The 12848-nt window shown below is 48.1% G+C and overlaps 1 protein-coding gene across 1 annotated transcript in view; it reads right to left on the minus strand.

The window, feature by feature from the left end:
• Positions 1-12848, minus strand: part of PTPN5 (protein tyrosine phosphatase non-receptor type 5) — a 121427-nt gene that overhangs the window by 61099 nt on the left and 47480 nt on the right. Inside the window, exon 3 of the mRNA XM_089655373.1 lies at positions 5053-5242. Coding sequence (XP_089511499.1) covers positions 5053-5211 — 159 coding nt within the window. The 5' untranslated portion in view covers positions 5212-5242. The remainder of the gene's footprint in view (positions 1-5052; positions 5243-12848) is intronic.

Consider the following 12848-nt stretch of genomic DNA (forward strand, 5'->3'; position numbering starts at 1 on the left):
AATTACATTTAAAAACCAGCACTGACCTATGGTGACAGCAACTTTTTAAAACTTTTTTCTAACCTCCGGAACGGATTAATTGGTTTTCAATGCATTCCGATGGGTTTCGGTTTGGTGACATAGTGACATGGTGACATAGTTAGTCTGGCTGAAAAAAGACAAAAGTCCATCCAGTGCAACCATTAAAAAAAAAAAGTTATAATCCTACACTCACAGTTGATTAACTCGGGGAAATAAATGAAAATGAAACTTTGTTTCTTTTAACTCGGGGAAATAAACTAAAAGGAAAATTTTTTTCTTTTAACTCGGGGAAGTAAAATAAAAGGAAACATTGTTTCTTTTAACTCGGGGAAATAAAATAAAAGGAAACATTGTTTCTTTTAACTCGGGGAAATAAACTAAAAGGAAATATTGTTTCTTTTAACTCGGGGAAATAAATTGAAAGGATTCTTTTAACTTGGGAAACAAACTAAAAGGAAACTTTGTTTCTTTCAACTCGGGGAAACAAACTAAAAAGAAACATTGTTTCTTTTAGCTTGAGGAAATAAACTAAAAGGAAACTTTGTTTCTTTTTAACTCGGGGAAATAAACTAAAAGGAAACTTTGTTTCTTTTAACTTGAGGAAACAAACTAAAAGGAAATTTGTTTCTTTCAACTCGGGGAAACAAACTAAAAAGAAACATTGTTTCTTTTAGCTAGAGGAAATAAACTAAAAGGAAACTTTGTTTCTTTTTAACTCCGGGAAATAAACTAAAAGGAAACTTTGTTTCTTTTAACTCAGTGAAACAAACTAAAAGGAAACATTGTTTCTTTTAACTCAGAGAAATAAACTAAAAGGAAACTTTGTTTCTTTTATCTGAGGGGAAAGTGACAGCTGATTCTCTGAGCTATAGTGAAGAAACAAAAAAAATCCGGTAATTACATTTAATTCACCTATGGTGACAGCGACTTTTTAAAACTTTTTTCTAACCTCCCGAATGGATTAATTGGTTTTCAATGCATTCCTATGGGAAACCGCGTTTCGGTTTACAAATTTTTCGCAATACGAAACATGGTGACATAGTTAGTCTGGCTAAAAAAAGACAAAAGTCCATCCAGTGCAACCATTAAAAAAAAAGTTATAATCCTACACCCAGAGTTGATCCAGAGGAAGGCAAAAAAACCCAGCAAAGCACGATCCAAATGTCCCGGAGGACGCACTAAATTCGTAAACCGAGGTACACCTGTACTTCTTTTTCTCCTTTTTTTTGGCCTTGTTCACACTTGCTCAAAATACTGAACAATTGCGCCTATAGCTTTAATGCGCGTTGTTCATTGCATTTGATGCGCGTACGTTAGGAAAGCTCCCCAAGTGCCCTGTGTGCATTTGCCGCACATTAACCACCTCCCGTCTGGCCCATGTATATAAACGGCCGGACGGTGGCAGTGCAGGGGTGGGTGGCCATTTATAAACGGCCTCCCCGCCCCCTGCTTGTGCGCTCCCTGGGAGCACGCAGCACCGCAATTCAGTGCCCGCTGTGTCCTCCGGACACAGTGAAACACCGATCATCGGACGGGATGTGCGAGGTCCCGATCATGTGATCACTGATTGGCCAATCAGTGATCACATGCAGAGTAGTAAGCAAGATGTCACTTCTGACATCATTGCTTACTACTAGTGAAATCTGTGAATGATCACAGAGATCACATGGTGCAGGGCTATTCACAACAGCCTTGTACCATGTGACAAGCTGTGACCAATCACAGCTCACTCAGTAGTTCTCAATGGCTGCAAGAATGCAGCCAGAGAGAAGGAGAAATGATTGCTTTTACAGCCTTTATGGGTGTAAAAGCAATCAGTGTAAAAAAAAAAAATCTTCATCACCCCCCACAAGTAGTACAGTGTCACCATGGTGACACTGTACTGCTAGGGTGACAGTACGTAAAAACAAAAAAAACGGGTCCATGCTGTGCATGCATTTTTGGTGAAGAAAAAAGCCTCTGGGCAGCGTCTGGATATGGACCTGTCAAAAAACGCCTCTAATCGCAGACGCGCATGAACACCTTTACCTACCACGTGATGCGTGTTTGCATTTAGAAGCATTTTTAAAAGATAACCTCAGGAGACCCTCCCAAATGCCAAAAATAGTAAATTATTAACTATTCAGACATTTTGAGAGGAATAGAGAGAGCAGAAGCAGAGAGAGCAGTATGTGATGAGATGACCTGTGTTTTCTGGTTGTATTCACTATGGATCCCATCATGAGCATAATGCGGCGCGTTCTACCATTGTTTCCTTCACGCAAAACCTGGAACTGACTGCGCTGGTGTACCGGGTCCATTCGAATACATGGAAAATGCTTTGCGTGCGTTTTTGATGGAGAAAAAAGGCTCCGGGGAGCATCTGGATATGGACCAGCCCAAAAACACTTCTAAACGCAAATGCGCATAAATCCATTTACACGTGTTTTCAAGCATTCACACGCAGTTACAAACGTTTGAAACGCCACTAAATTCTACTCCTGAACGTGATTTTTGTGCTTTCAAAAAATGCTTGTAACCTCAACTGCCTGTAACTACTGAAAACGACTGTGTGTACATGGGCACATAGGAAAACATAAAGGAGAGTTCAGGGGCTGCTGAAAAAAACGCACAACTGCTCCAAAACTTCAGTTTAGCAGCTGCAGTGTACATGAGCCCTTAAATGGATTTCATTTGGTGGCGGTACTGCCTGCCGAATACGACAATGAAGCAAACCATCATTGCCGCAGTATATGTACAGCCCTGCATGCCCTTCTTTAGGCGGTCAGTCAGGGGCGGTATAACAGGCTCAACTGCCTGGTTTTACCACCAACTTGTTCAGGGCCGTCTTAACAGCATCATGGGGCCATAGGCAAAGTAATGCCCTGGGGCCCGTACCAGCCACTCCAAATTTATACACCTATTCTCAAGGTGAAAGGTGCACAGTACGGGAGGGGGGGATCAGGAGGGCACAATACTGGGATCAGGAGGGCACAGTACAGGGGGAGTCAGGAGGGCACAATACTGGGATCAGGAGAGCATAATACTGGGATCAGGAGGGCATAATACTGGGATCAGGAGGGCATAATACTGGGATCAGGAGGGAATAATACTGAGATCAGGAGGGCACAGTACAGGAGGAGTCAGGAGGGCACAATACTGGGATCAGGAGGACACAGTACAGGGGGATCAGGAGGGCACAGTACTGGGATCAGGAGGGCACAATACTGGGATCAGGAGGGCACAATACTGGGATCAGGAGGGTACAGTACAGGGGGATCAGGAGGGCACAATACTGGGATCAGGAGAGCACAGTACAGGGGGTTCAGGAGGGCACAATACTGGGATCAGGAGAGCACAGTACAGGGGGATCAGGAGGGCACAATACTGGGATCAGGAGAGCACAGTACAGGGGGATCAGGAGGGCACAATACTGGGATCAGGAGGGTACAGTACAGGGGGATCAGGAGGACACAATACTGGGATCAGGAGGGCACAGTACAGGGGGATCAGGAGGGCACAATACTGGGATCAGGAGAGCACAGTACAGGGGATCAGGAGGGCACAATACTGGGATCAGGAGTGCACAGTACAGGGGGATCAGGAGGGCACAATACTGGGATCAGGAGAGCACAGTGCAGGGATCAGGAGGGCACAGTGCAGGGATCAGGAGGGCACAATACTGGGATCAGGAGGGCACAGTACAGGGTGGTCAGCAGGGCACAATACTGGGATCAGGAGGGCACAGTACAGGTTCCGTCCCGGGACAGCTATGTAAAAATCATGACTGTCCTGGCAAATCCAGGACAGTTGACAAGTTTGATGTAATACAAAATTGTTATGGGGGCCCCCACGCACCTGGAGCCCCTGTGTAGTGCTCAGGCGTGCCCATGCATTAGCACAGCCCTGCTTGGACGCCCTTGTGAACGAGCCCTTACTTCACACCAAGTGATTTGTCATGCGATTTGACAGTTCAAAATTGCATGACAAGTCGCACCCTATTTTCGACAATGGAACCTTTCAAATTGCTTTGAGCTGTCTATGCAGTGATTCTGTTCTGCCACAAGGTGTCCTCAGTCTTGAATGACAGCCAGCATCTCCGACCAGGGCCGTGGATAAGGGGGTACCACCGGTCCGCCTGCATGGGGCCCAGGCCAGCAGGGGGGCCGAGGCAGCTGGGTGAATCAGATGTGGGCAGGGAGGGTGATCGGCACAGGGGGTGGGATGGGAGGTGGGGGGAGGCAGTTACTGGAACAGACCCTTAATGCTATCTCTGCAGTAGCTGAAAGCTGGCTTCTTCTCCTCTCCCTCCCTCTGGCTTTCAGCTGCCGCAGAGAGAGCTATACAGGGGATCAATTCCAGTAATGCCCCCCCCCCCCCACCGCACCCATCACCCTCCCTGTGCACTGTACCAGTGCCTAGAGCTGGCTTTCTCTCTTCCCTCCCATTGGCTTTCAGCTGCTGCAGAGAGAGACATACAGGGGATCGGTTCCAATAATTTCCCCCACCTCACCCATCACCCTCCCTGTGCATCATACCTTTCCCTCCTACTGCCCAGGCCCCTCTGTGTGCCCCCACGGTGTTGCCGCCCTTCCCTTCTCTCCTTCCCACCGGTAGCTGCAAACACACAATAAGATGCTTCAGAATGGAGAGAGTCGGGGAAGGATCTGGTAAGCGTGTAACATTTACCAGCCCCCTTCCTTTCCTGAATGAACACAACGAGTGATCGGTACTGATCACTCACTGTGTTCGTTCATAACTAAAGCGTTGTAAACTGCTTTTTGGGGGGGGGGGGGGGGAGCGGCGCCCTGTCAGGTTGGCTGTATGGGGCCCCATGGTTTCTAACAGCAGCCCTGCCTCCGACACCAGGTTGTCATGGAACAATAATTTGGGGAATTGCAGGAGATGGGTTGGAACCTAGAAGCAAAGACAGCAATGAAAACCCCACAGAGGGCCTAGACCTTCCTTGCTTTAACAAAACAAAACAAAACAAAATAGTTCTGGCTGTATTGATTATGATTTGACATTGGCCCCCGAGCAATGCTGACTCACCAGTATCTGCGAAAGTACAAGGAGGCAGATACTGCCCCCGATGGTCAATATATTCCAGAGCGCTGCCCAGCTGTACTGCCCATCACCCGCCACATCCTGGGAATGCTCCATCCCGGCCTGCAGGTTCTGCTGGTCATCTGCCTCATCCACGGAGCCCATATCTGCTGGGAAGGACCTGTCATGGATGGACCTAAAGGGGGAATACATCGATTAGAATCACACAGAAAGACCATTAAAGTGGAAGCCCATGTTTGAGCCCCAGGTCATACATTTCATAAAGTCATTGCCACTCTCATCCCTTTTTTACTTACCCAGACCTCACAATCCCATTTTTTTTCAGATCTTTATATGATTGTGAATCCACAGATCATTGTGTGTTGGAAAGTGATGGAGAAACCAAAATGTTACAGTGGCCAACAGAACAGAAGGTGAGGGAAAATCTTCCATTTGGGGACACCTCATTAATCTTTATCATGTATCAACTCTCAATTTGCACATTTCCACATAGGAACAACAAAAGGGGGGGGGGGTTTAGGAAACTAACTCCTGATAATCATATGAATGGGGTGAAATCGCACTGGATTGCACCAAACGTATTGCATGCTTAAAAGCACACTGCAACTGGATTGTGTGATGGGAGTGACTTTTGGGGGTGGGGGACCCCTGTCTCAGCTCCCCATGTTCCCATTATGTGTAAGTCACCCTGTGCCTGTTAGGGGTACAGGCAGGGGCGGACTGACCATTTGGAAACTCGGGCACTGCTCGAGGGCCCGGGGTCAGTAGGGGGCCCCATGAGATGCCCCTGGTACCTTTTTCATAGGCTTTTTTGAGTTTGGGTAAGGGCACAGGGGCCCCATGATCCCCTATTGCCCGGGGGCCCCATGAGTTGTCAGTCCACCCCTGGGTACAGGGTGAAATGTTCTAATATTGGTGTGCGGTTGCTGCATCCCATTTTTCTATTGTGTGGCCTGCTTGAGAGCAAACTATTATGCGATGTATGGGTTTGCGTATTGTCTACTGCCACATGGTGTATCCCATTGTTCTAATGTGTTTGTACTGGCTTGGTGGGGGGTGTTTCCAGCAGCCCTTCCCCCTGGTGGGACGGCTTGCTGATGTGTTTCCTGTTACTGTTTGTATTTTCCCGCCCTGTGTATATATCTTGGTCTATGTTAAAATAAAGCAGTCCATTTCCTGTCTTTCATACAAGTCTGGTGTGTCTCATCCTGTTTGGTCAGCGGTGGTGTCTGGGGATCCGTGTTCGGACAGGGAAGCTGGAGTCTAACTGAAATACCCAAGTGCAGTCTGGGTCCGGTTCCGTTACACCATGCGATTCGGTGCAGGCAAATGCACTGCGTAGTGTAGGGTTTTAGCTAAAAATACACTGACAAGCACAGCAGATCGAACACCTAGTGGTCACACCGTGGTCTAGTGTGGAAGGGTCCTTAAAGCAGAATTAAACCAAACGTTTTCACTTCCCCACATTATAATTTCTTAATACTTGTGTAAGTACCTTCCATACACACTGGCCGCTTTATTAGGTATACCTGTTCAATTGTTTAACACAAATTGCAATCAGCCAATCACATGGCAGCAACTCAACGCATTTGGGCATCTAGACGTGGTGAAGATGACTTGCTGAAGTTCAAACCGAGCATCAGGGGAAGAAAGAGGGTTTAAGTGACTTTGAACGTGGCATGGTTGTTGGTGCCAGGCGGGCTGGTCTGAGTATTTCATAAGCTGCTGATCTACTGGGATTTTCACGCACAACCATTTCTAGGGAAATCGAGACTCATCAGATCAGGCATGGAATGGAACCTGGGACCCAACAGCCAGACCAGTTCCGGATCTGCACTACACCATTTATGCATTGTTTTTGTATTGGTTAAAATAGATGGATTTGTGTCTTTTTTAACCTGACTGTAACTATTTAAGATTGGGGTAGGGAGTTCTAGAGGATGGGAAAAGCCCTGAAGGCAAACATGGAAAGAAGTGACGAGGGAGCTAGAGAGCAGGAGGTCTTGAGAAGAGCAAAGTGGAGGGTGGATGGTGAGGGCTCTGGAGAAGTCTTGAAGGCAAGCACGGGATGAGAAGATGAAGGAGCTAGAGAGAAGGAAGTCTTGAGAGGAGCAAAGTGGAGAGTGGATGGTAGAGACTCTGGAGAAGTCCTGGAGGTAAGCATGGGAAGCGGTGACAACAGAGCTAGAGAGCAGGAGGTCTTGGGAGGAGGAAAGTGGAAGTTGGATGGGAAAGGTTTTGGAGAACTCCTGGAGGTGAGTGTGTGATAAGGAGGCTAGACAGCTTGAAGTCTAGAGAAGAACAAAGGCTATGGAGAAGTCCTGGAGGCAAACATGCGACAAGGAGGAGGTTGCAGAGCAGGAGGTCCTGAAAGTAACAAAGGCTATGGAAAAGTCCTGGAGGTGAGCGTGCAACAAGGAGGAGGTTACAGAGCAGGAGGTCTTGAGAGGAACAAAGTGGAGGGTGAATGGTGGAGGCTCTGAAGAAGTCCTGGAGGCAAACATGTGAGGAGGTGACAACAGAGCTAGAGAGCAGGAGGTCTTGGGAGGAGCAAAGTGGAAGGTGGATGGGAAAGGCTCTGGAAAAGTCCTGGAGGTGAGCGTGCAACAAGGAGGAGGTTACAGAGCAGGAGGTCTTGAGAGGAGCAAAGTGAAAGTGAGCAGTGGAGGCTCTGGAGAAGTCCTGGAAGCAAGCATGTGAGGAGGTGACAATGGACCAAGAGAACAGGAGGTCTTGGGAGGAGTGAAGTGGAAGGTGGATGTGACAGACTCTGGAGAAATCCTGGAGGCAAGCATAGGAGGAGGTGATACAGAGCTAGAGAGCAGGAGGTCTTGGGAGGAGTGAAGTGGAAGGCAGATGAGACAGGCTCTGGAGAAGTCCTGGAGGCAAGCATGGGAGGAGGTGATGACAGGTAGAGAGCAGGAGGTCTTGGGAGGAGTGAAGTGGACAGCAGATGAGACAGGCTATGGAGAAGTCCTGGAGGCAAGCATGGGAGGAGAAGATGACAGAACTAGAGAGCAGGAGGTCTTGGGAGGAGTGAAGTGGACAGCAGATGAGACAGGCTCTGGAGAAGTCCTGGAGGCAAGCATGGGAGGAGAAGATGACAGAACTAGAGAGCAGGAGGTCTTGGGAGGAGTGAAGTGGAAGGTGGATTATTATTATTATTATACAGGATTTATGGCGCCAACAGTTTGCTCAGTGCTTTACAATATAACAGGAGACAATACAGCAACAATACAGATCAATACAAGAGGGATAGGACGGCCCTGCTCCTTGGAGCTTACAATCTAAGAGGGAAGGGCTGGTGGTACAAAAGGTAGTAACTGTGGGGGATGGACTGGTAGGAGGAGCATGGGAGGAGGAGACAAGGGAGCTGGAGAGCAGGAAGTCGTGGGAGGAGCGGAGAGGATCGTTTGGGTGATATTTAGAGACAAGATTGGTGACGTAATTTGGGGCAGAGTTATAAATGGCTTTATATGTGATTGTTAATGTTTTGAATTTTATCCATTGGGCAATGGGAAGTGGAAGACAGTGGAGGGATTGGCAGAGAGGGATGGAGGACACTGAGTGGAAGCCAGTGGAGGGATTGGCAGAGAGGGTGGAGGACACTGAGTGGAGGCCAGTGGAAGGATTGGCAGAGAGGGATGGAGGACACTGAGTGGAAGCCAGTGGAGGGATTGGCAGAGAGGGGTGGAGGACACTGAGTGGAGGCCAGTGGAGGGATTGGCAGAGAGGGGTGGAGGACACTGAGTGGAGGCCAGTGGAGGGATTGGCAGAGAGGGTGGAGGACACTGAGTGGAGGCCAGTGGAGGGATTGGCAGAGAGGGGTGGAGGACACTGAGTGGAGGCCAGTGGAGGGATTGGCAGAGAGGGGTGGAGGACACTGAGTGGAGGCCAGTGGAGGGATTGGCAGAGAGGGGTGGAGGACACTGAGTGGAGGCCAGTGGAGGGATTGGCAGAGAGGGATGGCAGATATGGAACGGTTAGTAAGGTGGATGAGTCTGGCAGCAGCATTCATGATAGACTGAAGAGGGGATAGCCTGCGATTAGGTAGGCCAATGAGGAGGGAGTTACAATAGGCAAGGCGAGAGATAACCAGGGAGGGAATAAGTTGCTTAGTAGTTTCAGAGGTTAAGAACGGGCGTATCTTGGAGATGTTGCGGGTTGAGTTATATTGCTATTGCTATATTTACTGTATATCTATATATTATTATTATTATACAGTATTTATAAAGCACCAATAGTTCGCTCAGCGCTGTACATTACAGAGGGGGACAGAACATGTGACAGAACAATACCAATACAATGCAAAACATGAGGGGATCCAGGGCCCTGCTCTTTCGAGCTTACAATCTAGGAGGGGGGGGATGGTAGCACAGGAGGAGATAGCTGTGGGGGATGGAGTGGTAGGAGGAGTGGAGGAGGTCGGCAAGTTAGCAGGGGGTGGGGTAGGCTTCCCTGAAGAGATGGGTTTTCAGGGTGCGCCTAAGGTGGATGAGAAAGGCTCTGGAAAAGTCCTGGAGGTGAGCAAGTAAGAAGGGGATAGAGAGATAGAGGTCTTGGGCGGAGCGCAGTGGAAGGTGGATGAGGAAAAGTCCTGGAGGTGAGCAAGTAAGAAGGGGGATGGAGAGATAGAGGTCTTGGGAGGAGCGCAGTGGATGCTTTGGGTAATATGTTGAGATGAGCTTAGTGATGGCTTGGGGAAGAGTTGTGGATGGCTTTGTATGTTGTTGTTGACGAAAGTGCCTTCCCCAATGGAGTTTCTGTGGGGGGGGGGGGGCAGCGCTGAAGAACAGGTGACTATTGCTGCTATCTATGCATAGCTGAGCAAAATATTTAAAAAAAAATAGACCTAGAGATTTTCCTTTAAAATTTCAATAAAACGTGTTTTAAATAGAAAAACTAAAAAAACAACAGATTGACGTGGCAGTGCTCAGCACTCTCTAGCCTCTGCGGTCTTTAAAAGCCAACTTTATAGGCAGAAGGTGACGATCCCTAACAATGGCAAGCTGGAGGCATGAATGGGAGGATTAAAATAAATGTTCTTTTCCTGTGTTCAGGACGATGCTCACATAGTGGTGGACTATTCACGGCGTACACACAGGAAGGCAGGAGATGCTTCTCTCTCTGTCTGTGCCTTCTCCTCTGCACGGTGACTCATAGGAATATATTTGAATTCTGGACATGTGCGCAGTCTGCGTGGGGAAGATGGAGTGTGGGCTGGAGAATTGTGTGTAACTGCATCCAACCACGGAAAGATACGCCGCTCCTAATAATGTATGCATCCTTTTTTTTTTTTTTTGCACCCCGTACAGCAGGACCGGATCTGCATCACTGGAGTCTGGAGGTTTCGGAAACGTTGGCACCATATGCCCCCACACACACCACCCATCCTCCATCTAAAAGCTGCTTCCGCAGAAGCCATACCTCCTAACTTTCCGAGACGGAAAAAAGACACTTCTGATTAATACTGTCATTGTAATACACGCACGGGTCCAAATCTCCTATTACTGTGACCTTGTACCCAAGGGCGTACTGACAACTCATGGGGCCCCCGGTCAATAGGGGATCATAGGGTCCCTGTGTCCTTGCCCACACTAAAAAGCATGCCCAAAAAATCCTTTGAAAGGTACTAGGGGCATCTCATGGGGCCCCCTACTGACCCAGGGCCCTCAGGCAGTGCCCTAGTGCCTGAATGGTCAGTCCGCCCCTGTTTGCAGTACAATCCATTTAACATGATTTCCTATAGGACACGTCACACATCTCTGCGTTTTCACCCGGTATGTTTTTTGGAAAGGGTCAGGGACTTTCTTGAACGCAAACCGTTGCGTTTTGGGTTCTATAGACTTCAATGGGCATGCTGCAGAAAAGCGTGTATTGCGTCTTTGCCTATGAAAAAGGTGCCAGGGGCATTTCATGGGGCCCCCTACTGATCCCGGGCCCTCGGGCAGTGCCCGAGTACTTGAATGGTCAGTCCGCCCCTGCTTGTACCCCCCCCCAGGGCGGGGGTTGTAAAACCATGCGGTTGAGTCACGGTTTTACCTTCTTCCAACCCAGGGGCGTATTTAGCACAAGGCAAACAAGGCATTTGCCTAGGGCAGCATTTTTCAGGGGGCAGCAGCATCGTTCAGGGGGGCAGCTGCATTTTTCAGGGGCGCAGCACCGCCCCCCAAAGGAAGGGATGGAAGAAGGGACACATGCAGCATGGGGAACAGGTGGGATCTGAGAGAAGCTGCGGGCTGCTTGATGGTGTATGCAGAGCCTGACTCTTGTTCCTTGGGATGTCCAGAGCTGTGAAGGCGAGTGTCTCCTCTCTCACAGCGTCTGGGGGGGGGGGGCATTGCCAGTGTATAGGGGGTGGTGGTAGTGGAAGACAATCTCGGGTGGGGGGGGGTGCCTGGGGTGTTGTTGGTCAATGTCAGCCTCTTTTCGTGGGGGAGGGGGGTGTTGGTCTCTGTCAGGGTCTCTCCTTGGGGGGGGGAGCCAATTTTTGTGGTGCCTAGGGCAGCACGAAACCTAAATACACCATTGTTCCAACCACCAGCCACCAGCCTGAACCAGGGTATGCATCCACTCTGAGTCGTACATGTGCTGCGGCAAAAATGAAACAGTACCACCCAGGGGCGGACTGACTATTTGGAAACTCGGGCACTGCCCGAGGGTCCGGGGTCAGTAGGGGGCCCCATGAGATGCCCCTGGTACCTTTTTCATAGGCTTTTTTGAGTTTGGGCAAGGACACAGGGGCCCCATGATCCCTTATTGCCCGGGGGCCCCATGAGTTGTCAGTCGGCCCCTGGACCACCACTGAACACAACCCATTTAATCACCCAGGTATATCAGAACAAAAAGGTGTATACATTCTTACAGTTTGTTTTCCTTATGAAGCAGCCACAGCTTGAAAAAAAAAGCCTGTTCCCTGCCAGCATGAGACATACAAAGAGTGGGAGATGGAGACAAATTTACTCTTCATATCCTTGTGAACGGGGTTATACTGGTATGACCAATGTAGATTTATATGGTTTGGTACCCCCAAATCGCAATTAGTTATTCTTGGTTAGGGTCTTATTTAACCACTTCCCGTCCCCCCATGTACATAAACGGCCGGACGGGAGCAGTGCAGGAGCGGATTGCCATTCATAAACAGTCTCTGCATTCACTGCCTGTGCGCGCTCCCTGGGAGCGAGTGGCACCGCTGTATCCAGAGGGACCTCCTTGTGAGGTCCCGATCATGTGATCACTGATTGGCCAATCAGTGATCACATGAATAGTAACAAGCAAGATGTCACTTCCTGACATCATTGCTTACTACAAGTGAAATCTGTGAATGATCACAGAGGTCACATGGTACAAGGCTATTCACAACAGCCTTGTACCATGTGACAAGCTGTGACCAATCATAGCTCTCAGTATTTCTCAATGGATGCAGGAATGCAGCTAGAGAGGAAGAGAAATTATTGCTTTTACAGCCTTTATGGGGGTAAAAGCAATCAGTGTAAGAAAAAAAAAAATCTTCATCTCCCCCCACAAGTAGTACAGTGTCACTATGGTGACACTGTACTGCTAGGGTGACAGTATGTTAAGAAAACAAAACATAAATAATAATATAAAAAAAAAAAAATTATTATTATTTTTTTAATTATAATTTTTGGTTATAAACTAATTTGGGTTATTTTATTTTTTTTACTAAAAAGATAGCTGAATACATTTTGGCCAAGATTTATGAAGAAAATGTATTTATTTGCAAAATTTTATAAGAAAAACACTTTTTTTTTTTCAAAATA

The sequence above is a fragment of the Staurois parvus genome, unplaced genomic scaffold (genome assembly GCF_062004578.1).
Source record: "Staurois parvus isolate SC_StPar_1 unplaced genomic scaffold, SC_StPar_1.0 ptg000838l, whole genome shotgun sequence".
In the NCBI taxonomy this organism is placed as follows: domain Eukaryota; kingdom Metazoa; phylum Chordata; class Amphibia; order Anura; family Ranidae; genus Staurois; species Staurois parvus.